The 24577-nt window shown below is 42.3% G+C and overlaps 1 protein-coding gene across 1 annotated transcript in view; it reads left to right on the top strand.

Annotated features, from left to right (window-relative positions):
• CUBN (cubilin) overlaps positions 1-24577 on the top strand; it is a 277528-nt gene that overhangs the window by 148153 nt on the left and 104798 nt on the right. Inside the window, exons 33-39 of the mRNA XM_056114630.1 lie at positions 1371-1484; positions 3802-3918; positions 5585-5713; positions 6704-6836; positions 18832-19037; positions 20983-21167; positions 23386-23578. Coding sequence (XP_055970605.1) covers positions 1371-1484; positions 3802-3918; positions 5585-5713; positions 6704-6836; positions 18832-19037; positions 20983-21167; positions 23386-23578 — 1077 coding nt within the window. The remainder of the gene's footprint in view (positions 1-1370; positions 1485-3801; positions 3919-5584; positions 5714-6703; positions 6837-18831; positions 19038-20982; positions 21168-23385; positions 23579-24577) is intronic.

Raw genomic sequence — 24577 nt, 5'->3', positions numbered from 1 at the left:
ATAAAACAAAGTTTTATTCTAATTATTTTATCTAGGCTGGGACTGGAAGAAGACACTCCATGCCACATCATGAGACTGGTGTGTCACAGCGAGCCTCTCGTTGCTGAATTCTGCTCTTTTCCATTTGGGGTTGGGGGTTTTGCCCATGGTTTTTCACTCTTCAGTCACCGCATCTCTGTGCATTTCACTAGGCCTTCCCATCCTTGACCTTTCACTGGTTCATTCTGAGATTTACTCTAGTCTACCTGTCAGAGTTAGGACCCATGACTGGGAGGGTTGGCAGTTGGCTGGTGTTTATTGAGACGAAGCTGTTATTTCAGATGAGATCAGTCTGGCCAGTCATTCTTTCTGCTTCCGTGAACTTGCTCATATGCGGCAGGAGAGAACTCAGCCCAGGGGTCATTTCTGAGTCCAGGTCTCAGAATGTGGGATCCAGACAGATGGTATAACTCAACCATTTGCCATGGTTTCAAGGGAAGAACAGCCTCTGAACATGTTTGTTCTTTCAATGAATCATCTATGTTCTGCTTTAATGTTTCCCCTACTATGTCTTATCTGGACTGTTCTGAGAGCCTCCTTAATCTCAGCCACTCTTCCCTGTTGTCTTCCAGAGTTAACTCCCTGCCGCTCTGCTCTGATAATTCCCTCTCTAGGGTCTGCTCTTCACTCTCCATCTCCTCCAGACCCCTCTCCTGCTCTCCAGCTGGCCACAAATGCTCACTCTTGGGGCTCTCATAGAACTTAAAACTTCAGTAATGGGGCTGGAGCACAACGGGAAGGGCATTTGCCTTGCACGCAGCCAACTCGGGTTTGATTCCCAGCATTCCATATGGTCCCCTGAGTACCGCCAGGAGTAATTCTTGAGTGAAGAACCAGGAGTAACCCCTGTGCATCGCTGGATGTGACCCAAAAAGCGAAAAAAAAAAAAGAAGAAAAAGAAGAAGAAGAAGCTCCAGTAATGATGCATAGTCATCCTATGGAAGTCTTGTTCCAAAGAGTCTTGGAACAAGCATTTATTTTCATTAAAAAGTTGTTCTTATGATAATGGTCCCAATGCCTGTCACTTATAAATGGGCCCAGGGCATGAATCATTGCCGAGATTCTGCTGGGAGAACGCAGGCAGCTCACAACCATGGGCTCCGCTGTTCTGTGGCATTCTGCTTCCTGTAATTGAAGAGTATTGTGATAAATGTGCAATCCATTTCCAGAGTCCCATGTCATCTATGCAGCTCTCTTGGCAAACGACTTCCTTGGTGTGGCTTTCAGAAATAAGTCAAGTCATTCATACTTCCACACTCCCAATAATTGTTCTGTAGCATCAGTACGAAAGCAAGAGTCTCTGACTTTCCCTGTGTGTTTGTGCTCCTCAGCCTGTGGAGGCTTCATCCTGGCCAGCTCTGAGGACACCATCGCCTCTCCCCTCTTCCCTGGCTACTACCCAACCAATCAGAACTGTAGCTGGATCCTTCAAGCCCAGCCTCCTTGTAAGTAACAAAAACAGGCATGATCAGATATCCAGGATAGAGGGTGTCTGGGGGGATGTCAGTCTCTGACTCATGCTCTGGTCTCAGCGCCAACAACGAATGGCCTTCCTCTCCTCTCTGTGCAAGTCCTGTTCCTTATACACCTGAGAACATACATTTCCTATTCTGATGAGGAAGTCATTTTTGCCATTTGTTGATTGATTGATGAGGCAGCCAACTCTGGCAGTGCTCTGAGGCAACTTCTAGTGAGATGCCCAGGTGGTTACTTCTGGCATTGTCCGGGAAACCAAGCAGTACTGGGATTCAAACTCAGGCCTCCTGCATGCAGAATCTATGCTCTAGTCTTTTATTTTTTGTCATCTTTCTGGTTCTTTCCTATGTATGCTTTATTTTTAATTTTATTTTTATGGATCAAAGAATAGTAAATTAAAAATAAACACAAAACCCCATAACTTCAAGGCATCAATAGGCTTCTGAGGTTGGGGGTGAACAAAAAAGTACTAAATAACTTGCTTTTGACACATATGCTGTGAGTGCTGTGGGTGCTCCAGGCAGTGGCTGCATGCACACGTGAATAGTAAGAAGAGGAGGCTGGAGAATCATAAGTGTATAGCTTGGGAATGCAATACCACAAGCTTATTGATCTTCAATCAAAGTGAAAGCTAATTATAAAGCCGTCTCTTTTCTGCAGTGCACGTGTCAAACATTCCAGCACAGACCTAGGAGAAATGCTTAAGTGCTCACAGGGCTTCCCTTTAGAATCCCAGAATCCTGTCTCTCATCAATCCCACAATCTTATCTCTGACCTGGCAACAACCTGGTGGGAAGGATCACTGTCCAGATTTTAGAGAGAAAATGGGAAGGAGACTCCAGTATTCAGGCAAATTTTCTGCAATGAGGGGAGGGGTGTGTGTGTGTGTGTGTGTATGTGTGGTGTGAAGCATGGTGGTAATTGTGAGATCATTAGGAGCCCTGTCATTCCTGAAGGTTTTCAGGGGGAAAAATATGATTTCAGACATAATGTGGGAAAGACATTAAGTTCTTGGCTCTGTTCTATAATTCATGACCTGCAAGAAAATAGACAAGTCACTTAGGCTAATGAGACCCCATTAGTGGATCTGAAAAAAAAGAAAGACTGGTTTCAGTGTTCTCTAATAGTTTTCCTGGGGCTGTCAAGTCTTCACAGAGGGACCCTAGGCTACGTTGAAGCCTATGTTATCCTTCGTCCTTGTGGGTGGGAGTTGGAAGCGTCAGCTGAAGGTACCAGCCAGCCAGACACAGGAAGCTCGTGCCCAGAGCTGGGCAGTTCTGCTCCTGAGGATAATCTCTGGTCATTCAGCAAGCAGTTAGATGAAAGTTTTCACTTGTTCAAGGACTGCAACAGGAAAAGCTCCAATTCTCCAGATCAGGTAGCTGGGAAGAGCCACAGTAGGGAAACATACCCGGGCACTTAAAAGTGAATGTTTGCGAGGGATTCAAAGCTTTCTTCAAAAGTGAGTCAGAACCTCTCGAGCCCCAGTTTGGGCCTGAAGTAGAACAGAGAGGCAGGTCTGTGTGCCAGGGAGAAAAGAGTGGCTTATTTACCAGCACAGAATGGAAGAAAATTATCACTGAGAGAGACAGCTGATATTCAAATGTCGGAGACTGTTTATTCCAGCAGGACTCTCCACAGCGCCTGGGCTGAACCTCCGAACTTGCAGACCGACCAGCATTGCCATTTCCCTCCATCCTGTTACTCTCCAAAGAAAACCTTTCCGACCAGGAATATTTCCCCATAGTTGGAAGCCTGCCTCATGAGCTGGGGGAGAAGGCAGTTAGGATAGAGAAGGGATCACTAAGTCGATGATGGTTGGAGGGATCGCTCTGGATGGGAGATGTGTGCTGAAAGTAGATGAAGGATCAAACATGATAGCCTCTCAGTATCTGTATTGCAAACCATAATGCCCAAAAGTAGAGAGAAAGGATATGGGACAAACTGTCTGCCATAAAGGCAGGGGGAGGGTTGGAAAGGGAGGTAATACTGGGTACATTGGTGATGGAGAATGTGCACTGGTAGAGGGATGGGTGTTCATCATTGTATGACTGAAACTCAAACATGAGAGCTTTGTAACTGTAGCTCACAGTGATTCAATAATAAAAAAATAAAAATAAAATAAAAATAAATAAAAAATAAAAAAAGTAGAAAACCTTTCAGCCCGGCAGCTCTTGCTTCCACCTGGCCTGCTCAGGCCTTGGAGATGTGATGAGATAGATGGTCAGGAGCCTGTTGCTCCCGTCCCACCTGACTCTCTGCCCACCCTCAATCTGTGTCTTTCAGCCAATCACATCACCTTGTCCTTCACTCACTTCGCACTGGCCGGCAACAGCAGCGCAGGGTGTGCAGGGGACTTTGTGGAGGTCTTGGATGGAGCTCACGAGGATGCGCCCCTCCGAGGTACTGCTTTGCCCTTGCCCTGACATCCATGGCCTTGGCTGTGCTTCAGTCATGCTCTCACGGGGCAGGGACTGTCGTCTGAGGCTGCCATGCAGGCCCCAAAGCCAAGAGCCACAGAAGCCAAGCCAGGGTCATTGTCGGGGAGGGGAGGGGCAGGGGGAATGCAGGATCAAAGGTGAGGTTCCAGAAGTGCCCCACGTTCCTAGTCAGGGACATTTTTCTTTCCTTCTTTAATTCAGAGAAGGCGGCCTCTTTTGACTGAACACACAACATTGGGAGGGATGCACCTGAGCCGTGATGGAGGAGGGGGATGCTCTCTAGTAGCCAGATCAGCCCAGTCAATGCCAGCCATCAATGGGGACAGACACTGCAGCCAGCTTGCCCTCAAATCTAAAACCCAGAGGAGTTCCCTCCCCCCTTCCTTCCTACCCACCTTCCTTCCTTCCTTCCTTCCTTCCTTCCTTCCTTCCTTCCTTCCTTCCTTCCTTCCTTCTGTTTTGGGCCATACTTAGCCGTACTTAGATTTCGCTCTGACTCTATGCTCAGGGATCACACCTGGAATTGCTTGGGGGGAACCCTATGCAGTGCCCAGGTATTGAAGCCAGGCTCGCTGTGTGCAAGGCAAGCACCCTGTGCATTGTCTTATTCCAGTCCCAAAGACATACTTTATACCTGTAGCTGCTTTACACAGAAGTCATTTTAATCCATCTCAGCACCAGCAAGCATTTTTTGAGAAAATTCTCATTATATTCGTTCAGCATTTGAACACTTGAGAGAAAGGTGGGAAGAAGGGAAAAAGGTGAAGGAAGAGAAGAGGAAGAGACATTGGAATATTTTTGATATCCCAATAAAAGAAAAGATTACTGATTACTGTTTCCTGAAATACTCTCTGATGCAACCCTCTGAGTTCATTTATATTTTGCTGGTGGGTTGATCCAGTGGGAACTCTGTCCTACCAGTGTCTGTAGCAGACAGTCTCCATCAGAGAAAGGACATGCTCTGTGTTGGCTTTGTTCCCAGGATCAGGCAGTACCTGAGGCAGCAGCGGGCAGTCAATGAATACACTCTGCTCTGCACACACGCCCGCTTGCTTTCAGTCAGTGTTTCACAAATAATATTACCACACAGCTCTCTCTTAGCACATTATTTTTTGTGTATTGTGTCAACGCATACTGATGGGGCCTGGCCTCATGCTGAGTGCTGGTCTAAGCTCTTTATATAAATCCTCATGCCTTGGCAATATGGGTTTGTTTTCCTTGACATCCTGATTTCTCAAATGGGGAAACTGAGTCAGAAACGGAGCCCAAGTGTTCTGGCTCCATCACCCACACTTTGCTCTGCTCTCATTGCTGGCTTTCCTAGGTCATGGTTCTGTTGACACAAGGTCTCCTGGGCTGGAGATCTGTTAGGTGTGAGGTCAGTTCATCTATGCAAGTTCCCTTCTCCCCTAATGCTCTTTATCCTGCTTACAGATGATTTTTGGCTTGCGTTTGTTTTTCATGCATTCTCAGGCACAGTGTCAAACACGAACTCTGATTTAAGTGGTTCTCCAGTTAGAGATCTCTTTGGATGGCTCGGCCCTTTGGGATTCTGACAGGTACCTGCTTGCTAGGAACCATAACCAATGGTGCCATTGCTCACTACCCCATCCTCATCCTTTATTTAGGTCGCTTCTGTGGCACCTCTATGCCACATCCCATCACGTCCTTCAGCACTGCCCTGACACTGAAGTTCATCTCTGATGATAGTGCCACCTTGGAGGGTTTCCATGCTGCATTCAGGCCTTCATCATCTGGTAAGAAATCTCAGCAGATGGCACCATTAGAATATCAGGGGTGCTAGAAAGCTATGGTTTGGTCTTTGGAACTCCTTTGGCTTGGAGACTGTCTCCTGAGACCACCTTGGTGCCTCCCCCACCACCACTAGCTTCTCGTGGATGTGGGTCAGAGTCTCTTGGGTCGTTGTCAGACCTCAGCTCTTGTGACTGGTGCAGGAGGAGGAGGTGAAGAGGATTGATTGGGATGTTCAAGGCCTCTTGCCTAGTTGTGTCTTGTCACCTGATTCATTCACACTTTGGGGGGCAGCTGGGACAGCCAGTATCCATGGCAGCACTCATGAACGGACTGGACTGTCTTGCCCTTGAGTCCCCCTGACCCTGCTCCTGGCCAGGTCCACTGAGGTAGGAAGGAGGGAAAGGAGGTCTGTGAGCCAGGCAGCTGTTAATTTCCCTGTTGTTTTTGGTCGTTCAGAGCTCTTGATTGCCTTGTAATTCGGGTTGGGTTGTTTCATTCTTCTCCTAAGCAAGCAAAGCTGAAATATTGCCTGGTATTCTAGGCCAGGGCTGAAAATCCTCTCGGCAACAAAGGGGCTGTCCTAGGAAAACAGTGTTTCATTATAGTTCACAGAAAGGAAAGGATATTAGCCAAGGGACCCCAAATCTTCTCCTTACTGTATATGATGTGGGTCTTTTTCATTTGTATATTGATCTGAGGCCACAGCCAGCAGTGCTCAGGGCTTCCTCCTGGCTCGGCATTCAGAAATTACTCCTGGCTCTGCACTCAGAAATTATTCCTGGCAGTTCTAGTTAGACCACATGGGGTGCCAGGAATCGAACCCCGGTCAATTGCAGGCAAGGCAGTCACCCTGTCTGCTGTATTGCCACTCCAGCCCCAGTATGGGTCTTTTCCAATGTGAAGTTGATGTTAGCATTCTTGGACACATAGAGCACCTTCTGGTGACTGCATTTGACTGTTGCTCACCACTCACCCTCTTTCCCTTCTTGCAGCCTGTGGTGGAAACTTGCACATGGCCGAAGGCACCTTCAGCAGCCCTGGCTACCCAGAAGTTTACCCCTCCAATGTGGAATGTGTCTGGAACATTGTCAGCTCCCCAGGCAACCGGCTCCAGCTGTCGTTTCTGTAAATCTTTTTTTTTCTTTTTTATGGTGTATTGTTTAAGCGCAATGAATCTGCGTGAAGGAAGTGCTGTTACGAATAGGACGGACAGCTCACAACACATGTGTCCAAGCAACTGTCGAGAAGACGGTGGGAAGTGGAGGGAGTCTCTGCAAATTTCCTGTTTGAGTCACAGCGCTGGGTCAAAATAGCATTCAGATGACCACAAGAATGGTCGGAGAGCCCCGCCTGACACATCAGCAGCACATGCCAAAGCGCTGGGCGCAGCACTGGGTGGAATGCTCGCCTTCACAGTACTGTGATTCTCTCTTTCTTTTTTTAATTGGGAATGTGGCACATTCTCCACCCTGGAGATTGGCTGCATCTCAAGCAGAGATATGTGTTCCTGGGTTTTCCTTCTCTGGAGAAGCCCTTGTTCTCTTTTGAAGCTGCATCTTCCTCCCCACCCTAATCACCACCCTTCCTAAGTAAATTTCTTTGCAGAAAAATGATTTGACTTTAAAACATTGGGTACATTGAAATGCTTCCCGAACATCACTAATATTCCTTTCTATCTTCTCATCTCTGTCGAGGCTTCTTTACATAGAGATCATCTCCTAACACTGGTCTGCTCCTTCCAGAACAAGGCTTTGGGTGTTTGGGAGTACTTGTTTGGTTGATGTATAAAATCTTATTTTTTTCATGGAACTGTAAGATTTTTTTTCTTTTTTTTTGGACTCTGTGAGTTGACAGGATTAGCAAATTCTGAGTGGTCCTAGATTAAGTGAAGTGATGGCCAGAGAAACATGATTTGAAATTTAGGGTGAGTGACACAGGATTTTTAATCAATCAGGACCTGTGACAAATCCACAGAAAGTGGGGACATGGCAAATATTGCTTGGGTACTTAAATTGTCCTACTAAAGTAACTGTTTGTGATCATATTCTACTACAAATTGTGGGCCACACCCTTTGGTGCCCTGAGGCCATTCCAGGTATGTCACTTGGGAGCCCTTTGGGCAGTGCTTGGGGGACCACATGGTGTGGGAACTGGACTCAGGACATACCCTCCGGCCCTCTGAACTGACTCCTCTTACAGGTCTCTTTTTTCTCCTGGTATATGTTTATTCTGTTAGTTGCCCACTCTTTGCCGATTTTTCTGTTAATTATGGTTTAGGTAAGAGTGTGGCAGTAATGTTGACATTTATAATATCACCGTACAAAGTCACTGTATATCTCACCACTGACGTGTCCAGGACCTATCCCTGGGTGACATCTGGTCCCATCTTTCTCCCCGCACCCTGCCGTTCATGGATGGCAACCACAGTTCCAGCATGCACTGAACCCTTGTCTAACCACTGCTCACATGCTCCAGACCCTCCACTTGTGCCCGCACCCCCCACCTCCCATTACTTCTAATCCACCTGGTTATTCCCCCACCCCAACCCCAACCTGGTACTTAGGTCTGGAGTCCCGGGGCTTATTCTCGTTTGATACTGTCCACACCTTGTGTGTCGCTCTGGATACCATAGATGAATGAGAACTTGTCCTTCTGCCTCTGCTATGTATGGGACCCTACTGTGTACTGGGCCCTACTGTGTACTAGGTTCTATAACATACTAGGCCCTACTGTGTACTAGATTCTATGGCATACTAGGCCTTACTGTGTACTGGGCCCTATGATGTACTGGACCCAACTGCATACTGGGCCCTACTCTGTACTGGTCCTTACTGCATACTGGGCCCTACTCTATACTAGGTCCCACTGCATACTAGGCAGGAAGTGGGCACATGTTCCTCCCCTGGTAGACTCCTCCAGTGAGAGTAAATTAAATATGATCTTGGCTCTTAAGTAAAATGCAAACCCTTCACATAGCTTTTCAGACCTTATGTTACCAAGGAAAAGGACTTCTTTCTTTGGCATTTGCCCCCCCTCTTAGTCTCTACCACATTCATACCATTGGTCAGGGGCTCACTGACTGATAGACACTTGGGTCAGGAACTAGCATAGTTGTAAGCAAATAGTAATTCTGTTTCTTGATAGATTCCTAAAAAAAAAAAATCAATGTCCAAGAAACTATTTGTCCAAAATGCAGATTCATTTCATCAATCAGGGCTAATCCTAACAAACATAGAGAGTGCCTAAATTAGGATTCAGGATGTTCAACTTCATCCCTGTAGCACGAGGCTGATTGGACCAGATCACCAAGACTGTGCGGTTCTCTCCCACTGCCATTTCTCTTTTTTTCTTCTTCTTCTTTTTTTAATTTAATTTTTATTTTTTAAATTTTATTAAATCACTATGAGATAGTTACAATCTTTCATGTTTGTGTTACAGTCACACAATGATCAAACACCCATCCCTTCACCAGTGCACATTCCCCACCACCAGTCTCCTGGTATACCCCCTTTCCCCGCCTTCATGACAGACAATATTCCCCATACTCTCTCTCTACTTTTGGGCATTATGGTTTGCAATACAGACACTGAGAGGTCATCATGTTTGGTCCTTTATCTACTTTCAGCACACATTTCCCATCCCTACCGATTCCTCCAGTCATCATTTTCTTAGTGATTCCCTCTCTATTCCAGCTGCCTTCTCCCCTCCGCTCATGAGGCAGGCTTCCAGCTATGTAGCAATCTTCCTTGCCCTTGTTTCTACTGTCCTTGGGTGTCAGCCTCATGTTATGTTATTTTATACTCCACAAATGAGTGCAGACTGCCTATGTCGTTCCCTCTCTTTCTGACTCATTTCACTTAGCATGATACTCTCCATGTCTATCCATTTATAAGCAAAGTTTATGACTTCATCTCTCCTGACAGCTGCACAGTATTCCATTGTGCAGATGTACCAAAGTTTCTTTAACCAGTCATCTGTTGTAGGGCACCTGGGTTGTTTCCAGATGTTGGCTATTGTGAACAGTGCTGCAATGAACATATAGGTACAGATGTAATTCCTATTGTGCTTTTTTGCATCCTTGGGATATAGTACCAGAAGTCCTACTGCCATTTCTAAGGGATCTGGAGTGGCAGTTCACAGCTAACACGAAATGGGAGGCACAGGGTTCTACTTCTAAGAGATGACAACAGACTATAACAAAGCAGGTTCCAGGGCCAGAGAGATAGACTAGGAGGTGAGGTGCTTTCCTTCCATGCTTCTGACCCTGATTTGATCTCAGGTAACCACATAAGGAAGCCCTGAGCACTCTGGAAATGTGACCCCCAAAACAAAAGCCACAGCAGGAAATCAAGTTGTATCCATTTTACTGTTTCATGGAAAGTAAATCCTAGGTAGTCAGATCTTAGCTCAGTGTCTTCCTTTTTCTTAGTCAATGATGTGTTGCATACTTAATTGTTTCACACACTTAATTGTTGAGTAATTTTTATCCTTAGAGTAATACTTGTAGAATGCAAGATGTTCCTTTGTATGAAGATGATGATGAGAAGGGTTTTAAAGCAAGGCCTTTGAGTTATTTCTGCCATGTCTAAACTATATCCAGATGGGTGAGAGAGGCATATGAGAAACATATGGAAGATGTCAAGTTCTGAAACATGGGGTTTGGATTGTGAACTCTGTGGTGAAATTGAGAAGGGAGGAAAGCTGGGGAAATTATGGTAGAATCTATAATCAAAAACAAGGATAGAAATGAAAAGGAGAGTCTCCCTTTTCTTTTCTTTTTTTTAAAACACAGATATTTAAAGGAATTAACAGAAAATGTATTTTATGCTTGCATAGTGCTTTTAGAAAGTGACTGATCTTGGTTCAAAAATCAAAACGAGATAATGAGAAACAGAGACTGTGCTATTTTTGTTCCACATCGTCATTTTCCTGAGAGATCTTAGCTGAAGTGTTTGGAAAGAGGGTCAATTTACTTAGAAAATGGGCCGGCCTAAAACAAAGATGTGCAAGAGCAATAAAGCATTCTTAAAAGTTTAATATGATTCTTAAGATACCTTTCCTCTATTATTTTTAATCAGATTCCTTTTTTGACTGCTCAGCACAGCATTATATCCATCTGGTACTCACTCCAAAAAAGACCTGCATTTAGTGAAAGATTGAGAAAATCTTTCTGTTTTCATTTGGGGGCCAGACAAGCAGTGCTCGGGGCTTCCTCCTGCTCTGCTCAGGGATCACTCCTGGGGCTTCCTGGGGACAATATGCAGTGCAAGGGATTGAACGTAGGTCAGCCACATGCAAGGCCAGTGACCTGTTCGCCTGGTCGGGGCCTTGCTGATGTTCACATACTGTTGCCTTGGGGTGGGGAGTCCGATTCTCATTTTCAAAGAAACAGAGTTTTCTGTAACTTTGGGTTTTGGAGAGGATTTCGTGGTGATCACCTGCTGAGGAAATTCATCTCCCTTCCTTCACTTCCTGCTTTCTGAGAAGTAGAAGAAAACAATGCCAGCCATTCTCCTGGCCTATCATATGTTAAGGATAGGAGCTTGACTTAAAGTACAGCAGCCATCCCAAGGATGGATTCAGAATAATTCCTTGACAGATATCATCATAAATACAGAATTTCTCTTATAAAAAGTCAAATTTTCAAGGATAGAGAGATTGTATGGAGGGAAAAGCACTTGCCTCGCATTTTGCTATGACTGAGACATGGTTCACTCCCAGGCACCACATATGATTCCCCTAAGCACTGCCAGGAGTGGTCCTTGAGCACAGACCTAAGAGTTACTCCTGAGCACCACTAAGTGTGCCTGCCTCCTGTATCCCAAAAGAAAGAATTAGATTGGGGCCAGAGCGATAGTACAGCAGGGAGGGTGCTTGCCTTGCACACTGCAGACCCAGGTTCGATTCCTGGCATCCCAGGAGTGATTCCTGAGTGCAGAGCCAGAAGGAACCCCTGAGAATCACTGGGTGTGACTAACTCCACCGCCCACCCCCCCCCCCAAAGACTCATATTGTCAAGGAAGACCTCTGGGGGTAGAGGCAGATGTGTGGGTTGAGCAGGTTGTTGTGGTTGTTTCCCTATTTCTGCTTCTCAAGTTATCACTCCTGGCTTGCTGAAGAAGCTGACCAGAAGGTAGATGTAGATGATCTATCCTGGGCCGGACAGTCACAGACCCCCTGTTGAGCTGAGTGAAGCGCTCCCAGGGCCGGAGGACTTTGAGGCTGGGAGCTGTGGGTGTTGAGGGCCATGGAGGGCAGAGATGGAAACTGTCTTATGCCTCATGGACTACAGAATGACAGTTTTTCTTTGTTTCTCTACTTCAGCGTCAGAGGAGGATTTGGTATTTAGGTGGTCTCTAAATGTTTGTGAATGAATGACCGCCTCAGTATTGACTTACAGTGATGACTAGGTAACTTCAAGTCTTAAAACCATCCCCTCCCTCCCCCCTCCCTCCCTCCCTCCCCTCCCTCCCTCCTTCCCCTCCCTCCCTCCCTCCCCTCCCTCCCTCCTTCCTTCCCCTCCCTCCCTCCCACTCCCATTTCTTGTCTCATTTTCTGAAAGACTCTTCAGTAACACGGGAAATGAAAGAGTCTGATACCTTTGCTGTAGGTGATTTAGGGGACTTTCTTAATCACTGAAGACAGTTTTTTTTTCTATTTATAACTTTGTAAAAGTTTTTAAGATGAATAGACTTTTTTTTTTGCAAAAGCTTTTCTGTGATTATCTTTGATCTTCCTTCAATTCATTTTTGCATCAATTTTTCTCTTCTAACCTTTTCATATGTATGGTGAATTGTTCTAATAGATTTTCTATTTTCAAATAGAGTCCAGCTTGATTAAATTTCACATATTTTACAAATTTATGGATTGATTTTGGAAATATTTTATGGAGAATTTTCAGTCTAAATTTTGTATTTGTTGTCCCTTTACTGGTTTTGTTTGATCTGATACTGATGTAAAGTAAGAGTCTCTTCTGTTCTTTGTTAGTTTATGTATGATTAGCTTGGTAGAGTTTCTCTATGAAATAATGATCACTATGATTTTTCTTTCATTTTGTCTGTGGGGAATTTTTAGTACTTATTTTTATTGACTAAATGGCTCCTTTTGGTATTTGTTTTATTTAACTAGCCATGTTACTGTGTTTTTTATAGAAAATCATCTGAGGCTTCAAAATTATTGGCATGAGATTATTGACAGATTTTATTATGATTTTAAAATTAAATGTATGTAACTTTATCCTTTCGTGATTAGTAATATTGCTTATTTATCAGCACTCGATATTTTATATTAAAGGTAAAGGTAAAGGCCCTCCCGTTGATCGTCGATTTGCTCGAGCGGGCCCAGTAACGTCTCCATTGGAGACTTTGTTGTTACTGTGTCTGGCATATCGAATACTCTCGGTAGCTTGCCGGGCTCTCCGAGAGGGGCGGAGGAATCGAACTCAGGTCGGCCATGTTGGCCGCTTGTAAGGCAAACGCCCTACCCGCTGTGCTATCGCTCCAGCCATCTTGTGAAAAAAAGTTTATTTTGTAATCCTTTTTATATTTCTGTTTTATCAGTTTCAGATGGTATATTCTTTCTTTTTTCAAGATTATTGAAACATTGTGAGATAGATCCTTACAAAGCTGTTCATAATTTGGTTTTAGCTATACAGTGTTCTAACACCCATCCCTCTACCAGTGTACATTTCCCAGCACTGGTGTCCCCAGTTTTCCTCCCATCACTTCAACCCTCCCCCCACCTGCCTCAATGGCAGGCATTTTTCTTCTCTCTCTTTCACTATCTCTCTTTCACTCTCTCTCTCTGCTGTTATCTTATTACTTCTACTTCCTTTGCATTTTTTTCTTTTCTTTTTCTAACTTCTGAGGTTAGATACTAAGCTAATTTTTCTAAATAGTTTTGTTCTTTTCTACTGTAAGAATATGAGGCTAGTATTTCCCCCCAAATATTACTTTTGTTACATCCCATACTTTTAAAAAAAAATTTTATTAGTGAAACACCATAGGGTACAGTTGTAGATTTACAGATTTTTGTGCTTGGGTTTCGATTATACAATGATCAGATAGATACCCATCCCTCCACCAGTGCCCATTTTCCATCACCATGGATAATATCCCCCCACCCCCATCCCCCCATCCCACCTTCCTCTGTGGCAGGGCAATCCCCTGTGTTCTCTCTCTCCTTTTGGGTGTTGTGATCTGCAAAAGAGGCATTGAGTGGCAAACATGTTCAGTCCATAGTCTACTTTTGACATGCATCTCCCCTCCTGGGAGGATCCTCCAAACGCCCTTTATTTGGTGCTCCCTTCTCTATCTGAGCTGCCCTTTCCCATAGAATGCCCGGCTAGCCTCTAAGCTATGGAGTAATTCTCCTGGTGCTGATCTCCGCTATTCTTGGGTATTAATCTCATATTTTGTTACTTTATATCCCCCAGATGAATGCAATCTTTCTATGTCTATCCCTCTTTTTCTGACTCATTTCTCTTAGCATGATACTTTCCATGTTGTACCACTTGTATGTAAATTTCATGACCTCATCCTTTCTAACAGCTACATAGTACTCCATTGTGTAGATGTACCAAAGTTTCTTTAACCAGTCATCTGTTCTTGGGCACTCAGGTTTTTTCCAGATTCTGACTATTGTAAAGAGTGCTGCAATGAGTAAACAAGTGCAGATGTCACTTCGACTATACATTTTTGCCTCTCTGAGATATATTCCCAGGAGTGGTATTACTGGGTCAAATGGGAGCCCAAATTCTAATTTTTTTAGAATCATCCATACTGTTTTCCAGAAGGGCTGAACCAGTCGGCATTCCCACCAACAGTGAAGGAGTGTCCCTTTCTCACCACATCCGCGCCAGCATCGATTGCTTTTGTTCTTTTGAATGTGGGCCAGTCTCTGAGGTGTGAGATGGTATCTCATTGTGGATTTGATCTGCATCTCCCTGATGATTAATGATGTAGATCATTTTCTCATGTGCTTTTTTGCCATTTGGATTTCTTCTTTGAGAAATTTTCTGGTCATTTCATTGCCCCATTTTTTGATGGGGTTGGATGTTTTCTTCTTGTGGAGTTCAACCAGTACTTTATATATCCTTGATATCAACCCCTTGTCAGATGTGTATTTGGCGAATATCCTTTCCCATTCTGTAGACTGTTTTTGTATTTTGGTCACTGTTTCTTTGAAGGTGCAGAGGCTTCTTAGTTTAAGATAGACCCATTTATCTATCTCTGTTTTCACTTGCTCAGCCAGTGGTGTGACATCTTTGAAGATACCATTAGCTTCAAAGTCATGGAGGGTTTTGCCAACTTTGTCTTGAATATACCTTATGGTTTCTGGTCTGATGTTGAGATCTTTAATCCATTTTGATCTTACTTTTGTACATGGTGTTAGGCAGAGTTCTGAGCCCATTTTTTTGCATGTAGCCATCCAGTTTTGCCAGTACAATTTGTTAAAGAGGCTTTCCTTGCTCCACTTCACATTTTTTGCACCTTTATCAAAGATTAGATGATCATATGATTGAGGGGAGATGTCAGTGTATTCAACCCTATTCCATTGGTCTGTGGCTCTGCCTTTGTTCCAGTACCATTCTGTTTTACTTATTACTGCTTTGTAGTAGAGTTTGAAGTTAGGGAGGTTGATTCCTCCCATTTTCTTTTTCCCAAGAATTGCTTTAGCTATTTGCGGGGGCTTATTGTTCCATATAAATTTCAGGAGTGTTTGCTCCATTTCTTTGAAGAATGTCATGGGTATCCTTATAGGGATTGCATTGAATTTATACAATGCTTTGGGAAGTATTGCCATTTTGACAATGTTAAGTCTCCTGACCCAAGAGCAGGGGATATTTTTCCATTTCCTCATGTCCTCTTTTATTTCCTGAAGTAGCGCTTTGTAGTTTTCTTTGTACAGGTCCTTTACTTCCTTAGTTAAGCTGATTCCTAGGTACTTGATTTTCTGGGGCACAATTGTGAATGGGATTATTTTTTTTCATGTCGCTTTCTTCTCTCTCACTGTTTGCGTATAGGAACGCCATGGACTTTTGGGTATTGATTTTATAGCCTGCAACTTTACTATACAAGTCTATTGTTTCTAGGAGTTTCTTGGAAGAAGTTATAGCGTTCTCTAAGTATAGTATCATATCATCTGCGAATAGTGAGAGCTTGATTTCTTCCTTTCCTACCTGAATGTCCTTAATATCTTTTTCTTGCCCAATCGCTATTGCAAGTACTTCCAGTACTATATTGAACAGCAGTGGAGAGAGTGGGCATCCTTGTCTCACCCCTGATCTTAGAGAGAAGGCTCTCAGTTTTTCCCCATTGAGGATGATGCTTGCTGTAGGCTTGTGGTAGATGGCTTTAACTATGTTGAGGAAAGTCCCCTCTATACCCATTTTGGCTAGTGTTTTCATCATAAAGGGGTTCTGGATCTTGTCAAATGCTTTCTCTGCATCTATTGATATGATCATATGGTTTTTATCTTTTCTTTTGTTGATATGATGGATTATGTTGATTGATTTCTGAATGTTAAGCCATCCTTGCATCCTCGGGATGAATCTCACTCGGTCATGGTGTATGATCTTTTTGATGAGTAGTTGGATTCTGTTTGGTAGTAATTTATTGAGGATCTTTGCATCTGTGTTCATCAGGGATATAGGCCTATAATTCTCTTTCTTTGTGGTATCTCTGTCTGCTTTTGGTATCAGAGTAATATTTGCTTCGTAGAAACTGTTCAGAAGTGTTTTTGATATTTCAATTTCGTGGAAAAGCTTAAAGAGGATTGGGAGTAAGTCTTCTTTAAAGATTTGGAAGAATTCACTAGTGAATCCATCCAGGCCGGGACTTTTGTGCTTGGGGAGACTTTTTATTACCATTTCAATTTCCTTGATAGGTGATAGGTCTGTTCAGGTATTCCAGGTCTTCTTGGTTTAGCCTTGGGAGTCTGTAGGAGTCTAGGAATTTATCCATTTCCTCGAGGTTTTCATGTTCTGTGGCATAAAGCTTCTCAAAGTACTCCCTGAGGATCCTTTGAATTTCTGTAGTTTCTGTTGTAATGACCCTCTTTTCATTTCTGATTTGGTTTATTAGGGTTTTCTCTCTCCCTTTCTTTGTGAGTTTTGCTAGAGGCTTATCGATCTTGTTAATTTTCTCAAAGAACCAGCTCTTGGTTTCATTGATCTTTTGACATCCCATACTTTTTAATAAATAATGTTTTCACCCTTCTTCCAGTTCTCAGTATATTAAAATTTCCAGTATGACTTCTTATTTATCATAATTTTTGTTATCTCTTGGTTACTGTGTTTGAATTTTATCCCATAATGGTCAGAGGTTAATAGCTGTAACCTTTTTATACTTGATTTGTGGTCAACTATTTTATGCATTCTTAATCATGTTCATGCACACATGAATAAATGAAAGAATTTGAGCATTTTAATTTGGGGGTGTGATAGTAAGACTGTTATTCTCTTTTTATTGCAATTATAAGGCAGCACCTTGTAAAATCATCAAGAAACAGTTCCTTAATGTTGAACAAAGAATCTATTATAGATGCTTTAAAATCGCACATGCAAACGTTGCTCATTTGTTTATTGGTAATGACCAAACCTTGTACCCATACCTTGTACTGGATCCTTGGGCTGATTTCAAACTTTAAGTCCTTTATTTCCACTTGACCTCCGCGACATGGCATTCAGTTATTCTTCCCAGAACTCTGGGGTTTTTTCATTTCTTCTTCAGAGTCCATTAGCATCTGCTCCAACACTCCTCTCTTTTTCTATTAGCTGTTTCTCCCAACTGTCTGAGTGTCGCGTCGTCAGCTCTTAACTATCCTTTTGCCAGTGGCTTCCCAATCTAGACTGACGTCTCTTCTGGAGTTGTTCTGTTTCTCAGCTCAGTAGGCAGCTTCACCATTACAGTGGATTCAATATCTCAAAACAGAGAGATATGTTTTCCTATGCTCCCAGTCATGATAGTGCTCTATGGTTTTGCCTTTGTATGTTCTTGTAAGGGGATGTTCTCAAGTACATCTGCAGTCATTCTATTTTATCACTTGAAATCCCTCATTTAAAAAATTTGCTAAATACATACATGACATGAAAATGAGGAACTATTCTACTTTTAAATGCACACACTATTTTGTAGCTATTGCTACCAAACATTTCCAGTACTTTTCCATCATATTAAACAGAATCTTTTGCCATAACTGCCTTACACCATAACTCCACCATAACTCCCCAGAGTCTCTAACTCTCCTACACTATAACTCCTTGTTCCTCTTGCTTACAGCCCCGTGTAGCCTCTCTCCTGCTTTAGTTCTATGAATTTTCCTATTATAGTTCTCGTATTATAAAAATAATAACCAGGGACTGGAGAAACAGCAGGTTGGGTACTTGCCTCGCATGCAGCTGACCCAGGTTCAATCCCCAGCTCCACATCATCCTCAGATACCACTGTGAGTGATCCTTGAGCAGAACAAGAGTAATCCCTGTGCACCACCAAGTGTGGCTCCAAAACAAATAAATAATCATCTAGTATGTGATCTTCTGTAACTGGCGTATTTCATTTACCATAAGATTTTTAAGGTTCATTTATGTTATGTTTTATATCAAAATCTCATTATTTTAATAATAAATAATATTCTAATGTGCTTATGTGTATAAAAATGTGGACATACAGGAATTCATGAGACTGAGGTTCAGCCTCTAGAACCCTCAAGACAAACAAAAATCAAAACCCAAAATGTGGATGGGTGTGCATTTATAGTTATATGTATTATTTGTATATCAAATTATATATTTATGTATTTTGTGTATTTATATAATTTGTAACTAACATATCTTTGATAATTTTTATTTACCTGTTCTCAATTTGTTTGTTTGCCCATTAAATCTTTTAATTTCATTTTATGTATTTTTGAGGATTTGGGGTCACACCACATCTGTGTCACAAAGAATAATCACCTCAGAAAATGGCATATGAGCCATTTTAGTTAGTTTCAAGAACCCATGAATGCTAAAAAATAAATAGTTGAAACAGAGCAGATTCACTTGGCATAATTTCTGCTCTATCCCAAAATTCATTCATTCCATTTAATCCTCTTGAATTTTTTCTTTTTTCCAAAACAGAACTTTCCAGTTGGAGAATTCTCCGGACTGTGTCAAAGACTCTGTGGAGATCCGGGCAGGAAATGCCTCTGGTCCCCTGCTGGGGCGATACTGTGGGAGTGTCCTCCCCCTCAATTACTCCTCCATTGTCCAGCATATCCTGTGGGTCCGATTCCTCTCAGATGGCTCCGGCACTGGTGCAGGCTTCCAGGCCACCTTCACTAAAAGTGAGTTGGTTCTGCTTCAGTGACTTGTCCCACAAGCCTGAGAGCAGAGTGGCTTGTTCAGCAATATACGAATGTGCCCTCTGCACCAACATTTACCTTTGCATAATGATTGTATTCAAGAAAAATACTTTCCAGAAGGAAATGTCACGCCCTGACTCGGGATGGAGAGTTTTGCAGCTTTATGGTGGGCTGAGAATGAAGCTGACTTTGAAGTTGGAATTTTGAATTTTTACCAGCCTGGTAATGGGCGGTCAGATCTCCACAGAGCAGGATATCCTGGATGGTGGACTGAGTGACCAGCATGTTTGGAATAATTGTGTTTTCTAATCCAGTCAAGCTTGTGCTTTGCTTTCAGTACCATATTCTGTAAATTCAGTGAAATATTCAGCTCTCTGTTACAAGACAAGCTTTAGGTAGTTCAACTCAGGATTTTGACCAGTTGAAGGTTTATGTGATTATTTTGAGACTTGGCTCTGATATTCTATAGGTTAGGTGTGTTCAGTACATTTTTGATGCGGTATTTTCCACTTAAGGATATAACCCTATGGTTGGTTAAGCTGTACCTGTATTTCAGTGGCTCTCTGAGAACCAGAAATGCATTCTCAATGGGCCTGAGGTTCTCTCTCAGCTTTACTTTCTACCTAAGGTTCAACTGTACTTGTTTTCATGACGTGTTCAAGAGTCTTCTAATGAATTAGCTTAGGTTTTGCTATATTTATATCCTGTATATTTCATTTGATACCATAAGCTCTAAATTTTTCATTTTGGTTGTTTTTGTGGTTGTATCATCGTGAGATACCGTGAGATACAAAGCTTTCATGTTTGGGTTTCAGTCATACAATGATGGAATACCCATCCCATACCCATCCCTCGACCAGTGAACATTTTCCACCACCAATGTCCCCAATGCCCCCCCCCCCCATTCCAACCATCCCCCTGCCTCTATGGCAGACAATCCCCCATACTCTCTCTCTCCTTTTGGGCATTATGGTCTGCAATATAGATACTGAGAGGCTATCACATTCGTCCCTTATCTACTTTCAGCACTCATCTCCCATCCTGAATAATCCCTCCGACCATCATTGACTTAGTGATCAATGTTCAATATTTCAACTTCCTTCTCCCCCAGCTCATGAGGCAGGCTTCCAACCATGGAGCAATATTCCTGGTCACTGTCTCTACTGTCCTTGGGTGTCAGTCTCATATTATGCTGTTTTATATTCCACAAGTGTATAAGCTCTATATTTTTCAAGATAAGACATCTAAGTTGACTTAGATTTTATAGTATTCTTGAATAGATTAAAATGTTTAGTGTTTTTATGTTCTAAGTCAACTTTTTTGTAATTACCTTTTCTATTGGTGGTTATGCCATGTCAGTTTCTCTGATAGGATTTTTGAAACAGGGCTGGAGAGGTAGTACAAGGAAGGTGCTGGCCTTTTTTGTCTGTGGCTGACCCTGGTTCAATCTCCAGCACCACATATGGTCCCAGAGCACTTCTAGGAGTTATCCTCAGAGCATAGCCAGTGTTGCCACTAAATACCAACACTAAAAACAAAAATGAGAGAATTTGAAAAAGATGTTCCACTCTTATATAAAATGCAGTCACATAGGGAACCTAGTAACACAAAATTAAAGAATGGGGACAGCAGCTTGTTCTTCCCTGGTTTCCTGAAGTCTGGGCACCCCTTTTCACATGGAAGTTAATGCCTCTTTCCACAATATGTATTCTAAGGAGGCAGAATTCCAGTCACAAATCACCCTTCTCCAAGGAATTAATAGGTAGCACAGGAACCAAAAGGGAAGCAGTATTTCTTTCAGGGTTGAGGAGAGCAATCACAATCAATTAAAAGTTCATTCTGTTTAACACCCTCTGCCTTTTTTTTTTTCATTTGATTAAAGGGCTGTTGTTAATAGATCTGATTTACTGCTCTGTTTCCCTTCCAGTATTTGGCAATGATAATATTGTGGGAACTCATGGGAAAATTGCTTCTCCCTTTTGGCCGGGACATTACCCCCACAACTCCAATTACCAGTGGACAGTGAATGTGAATGCTTCTCAAGTCATTCATGGTAGAATCTTAGAGATGGACATTGAAAAGACACATAACTGCTATTCTGACATGTTAAGGGTGAGTTTCCAAGTGCAATTGATGAATTTCTGTTGACGAAAGTAAGTTCTAGCTGAGGTCTGTTCAAACCCTTGCAGAGCACACGGGATGGTCTTCTCTAAATCCTGCTTCTTCTGGATTACCTGGGTGTCTGCAATTTTTCTCTTTCTAATTTGTTTTATAGCACAGTCATAACTTATCTGTTAGGTTTTGTTTAAGCATATATATCCTAATTCTGTACATTTAATGATGTCTTTATCAGATATCCAATTATCCTCTTTATTCTTAAGTTAGTGTCAAAAATGTGAAGGATAGTTTTTTAAATAAATATAAATACAAAATTTATGATGCTCTTGCTGTCAAGATGTTGCTTACTTTACCAGATTCAGAAACACTACCAAAATGTCATTTTTCTAGCTTCATTGAAATATAACTGACAAATAAATATGTATTTAAGATGTGCAACTTGATGTTTTGATAAGTGTATGTAGTGGACACTAATAACAATCAAGAGAATTGCTAGGTTTACAGCTTCACATGCTGATCATTTTGGATGTTTTATTTTTTGTGCTCTGTTTGAGTGAGTACCTAAGATCTAACTTCTTAGCTAAGTTCAAGTATTCATCATAGTATTGCTAACTTAATTTCACTGCTGTACATGAAATCTCCACAAGTATTCTTCTTTCATAACTGAACTTTGTAACGTTGATCAATATTTCCTCATTTCCTTCCCACCAACCCCCTTCCTGCCCAACCCTCGGGAACCAACATTCTACTCTCTTCTTCTTTGAACTTGATTTCTGCTCTCAGATTCTTTTTTTTCCCCCCTGCTCTCAGATTCTTTAAGGCAGATTCTGTTCTACTCATCTTGGGCACCTCCTGGACCTCATTTAGAATTTGGAATGTATGAAAATTACTATTACATAACTTGAAAGCTAACCTTCCGTGGTATCTTTAATAGAAAAATTTATAGCGAATTTTACAGTGAATCAGATTGAAATTATTTAGGAGGAAATAGCGGAAAGGATTAGAAATGTAGTTGGCTAGGACAGGTAGATCCTGTATATGCGGGGTGAAAAATGACTCTAAATTCTCTAAACAGGCAATTTAATGCTTTAAAGCCAATGAACTGATTTGAATCTTTTCAATGTGTTGAACCATTGAAAAATATGATTTTGGTGGAGAGGTTGGGCCATACCCAGTGGAACTCAAGGAACATTCCTGGCTTTTTGCTCAGTGACCCTGGCTGTTCTCAGGGGTCCATATATCCATATGTGGTGCCGGGAAATTTGAACAAGGGTAAGCCACAAGCAAAGCAAGTACCTTATCTCTCTCTCTGGCTCCCATAAGCGATGTTAAGGCCCTCCTGTTGTTCATCGATTTGCTCGAGCGGGCCCAGTAACGTCTCCATTGGAGACTTCTGTTGTTACTGTGTCTGGCATATCGAATACGTCACGGGGAGCTTGCCAGGCTCTGCTGTGTGGGAGAGATACTCTCAGTAGCTTGCCGGGCTCTCCGAGAGGGGTGGAGGAATCGAACTCGGGTCGGCCATTTTGGCTGCGTGTAAGGCAAATGCCCTATTGTTATTAGTTTTGCAGACACAGCTAGCTGCACTTGTGGACAACTGGGGCTACTTCTAATGCTTGGAACCCTTTTGGGGTTAAAAATCAGGTTCTTGCACATGCAAACCATATTCTTGATTTCTTGAGGTACATTCCAAATCCTAACGCTGTAGTTCTGCTGTAGTTCTTCTGTTGTCATTAATTCTGCTACTTTACTTCTACTAGAAAAGTGCTACTTTTCACTACTAGGAGTGGCCTAAGCCTCCCATCTGTTTTCTCCCAGTAAAGCTTTCTCCCTTTCTTGTTATTGCCCCCCTCCCTACTGTGTTCTAATTCCTCCCTTCAAGGCCCCAAAGCAGAATTATTAAGCATCGTGTAAAACATTTGTGGTTCCTGCATGACACCCCCCCACGTAACATATTGAGCTATTGCACATGGAGAATTGATATATGGTTATAACCCTGCAACAATACATGAATATCTTTTTGACATGTAGTTGCGATCATATTTCATATTTAATGTTATTGTCCATATTAAGCTGATAGAGCTTTATGTGTTTATTTTTTCCATATGCTAAAATTGTAATGACATGAGGCATCCTTTTAGTTACCTTTCTATGAAGAGAAATGGGAACATTGCCTAAATTCAGTGGTCTATTACTTGTTTTCTGTATGCAGATTTACGATGGGGCGAGCATTAACTCCCGCGTTCTTGAAACATACTGTGGGACCCAGATGGGAGTTTTTCATTCCACTAGGAACTCCTTGACGATTCAGTTTTCTTCCGATTATTCAGTATCAGGAAAAGGATTTCTCCTGGAGTGGTTTGCCATGAATGTCTCTGATGGAATGTTGCTTACAACTGCTCCAGGTGCGTTTGCTACTAAAGGAAATTCCTTTGAAGGGGCCCCTACAAATGAGAGGTCCTTAACATAGATAGATAGATAGATAGATACAGATAGATGCTAATATTTCAAAGGTTAACATTTCTATTGCTCGATAGATAGATAGATAGATAGATACAGATAGATGCTAATATTTCAAAGGTTAACATTTCTATTAAGTAACAGTAAAGGTAAGGTAAAGGTAAAGTCCCTCCCGTTGATCGTCGATTTGCTCGAGCGGGCCCAGTAACGTCTCCATTGGAGACTTGGTTGTTACTGTGTCTGGCATATCGAATACTCTCGGTAGCTTGCCGGGCTCTCCGAGAGGGGCGGAGGAATCGAACTCGGGTCGGCCATGTTGGCCGCTTGTAAGGCAAATGCCCTACCGCTGTGCTATCGCTAACAGTACAGTAATTAAATGATGAAGCAACAAAGCAGGCGGAACAGGCAGAAAACTGAAGGAAAAGGGAGTTTTCTTAGAAATAATCGAGTCAAAGGGACCTGTTCTGCAAATACAATCCTTAATGAGATTGACATCTCACCTCTCATCAGTCAACTTGAAGATAAGAAGTATGTGATGACAGATTCAAAATGCTGAACTAAAGGGGGCTTTTAGTAAAGAATTCAGTAGCCAACAAATACACCTTCAAATGAAGAAGTGGAAACATTCCCAGATTAATGAAGCTAAGAGAATTCATTGCTAAGAGAATTCATTGCTAGCATACCTTCCTTGCTAGCTCCAAATATTAAAAGGAGGCCTCCGGGATGAAACAAGAGGCCCCTCACATGTTTCTGCCACCTGCTACTTGGTAAAGGTAATATAAGTAAATATAAAGCCAGCTTAAATGTATTTTTGTTTATAGACTACATCTTGTTTATAACAGATTGTTCTGCCATTTTAAAAACATTTGCATAAAGCAACAGCTTTGATACTATGTTGATGGGTTTATGTATTAGTATTTACATATGTAATTTCATAAATGTAA

Source organism: Sorex fumeus, unplaced genomic scaffold (genome assembly GCF_029834395.1).
Source record: "Sorex fumeus unplaced genomic scaffold, SorFum_2.1 ptg000026l, whole genome shotgun sequence".
Taxonomy (NCBI): Eukaryota; Metazoa; Chordata; class Mammalia; order Eulipotyphla; family Soricidae; genus Sorex; species Sorex fumeus.
This window is presented reverse-complemented; position numbering and strand designations above follow the sequence as displayed.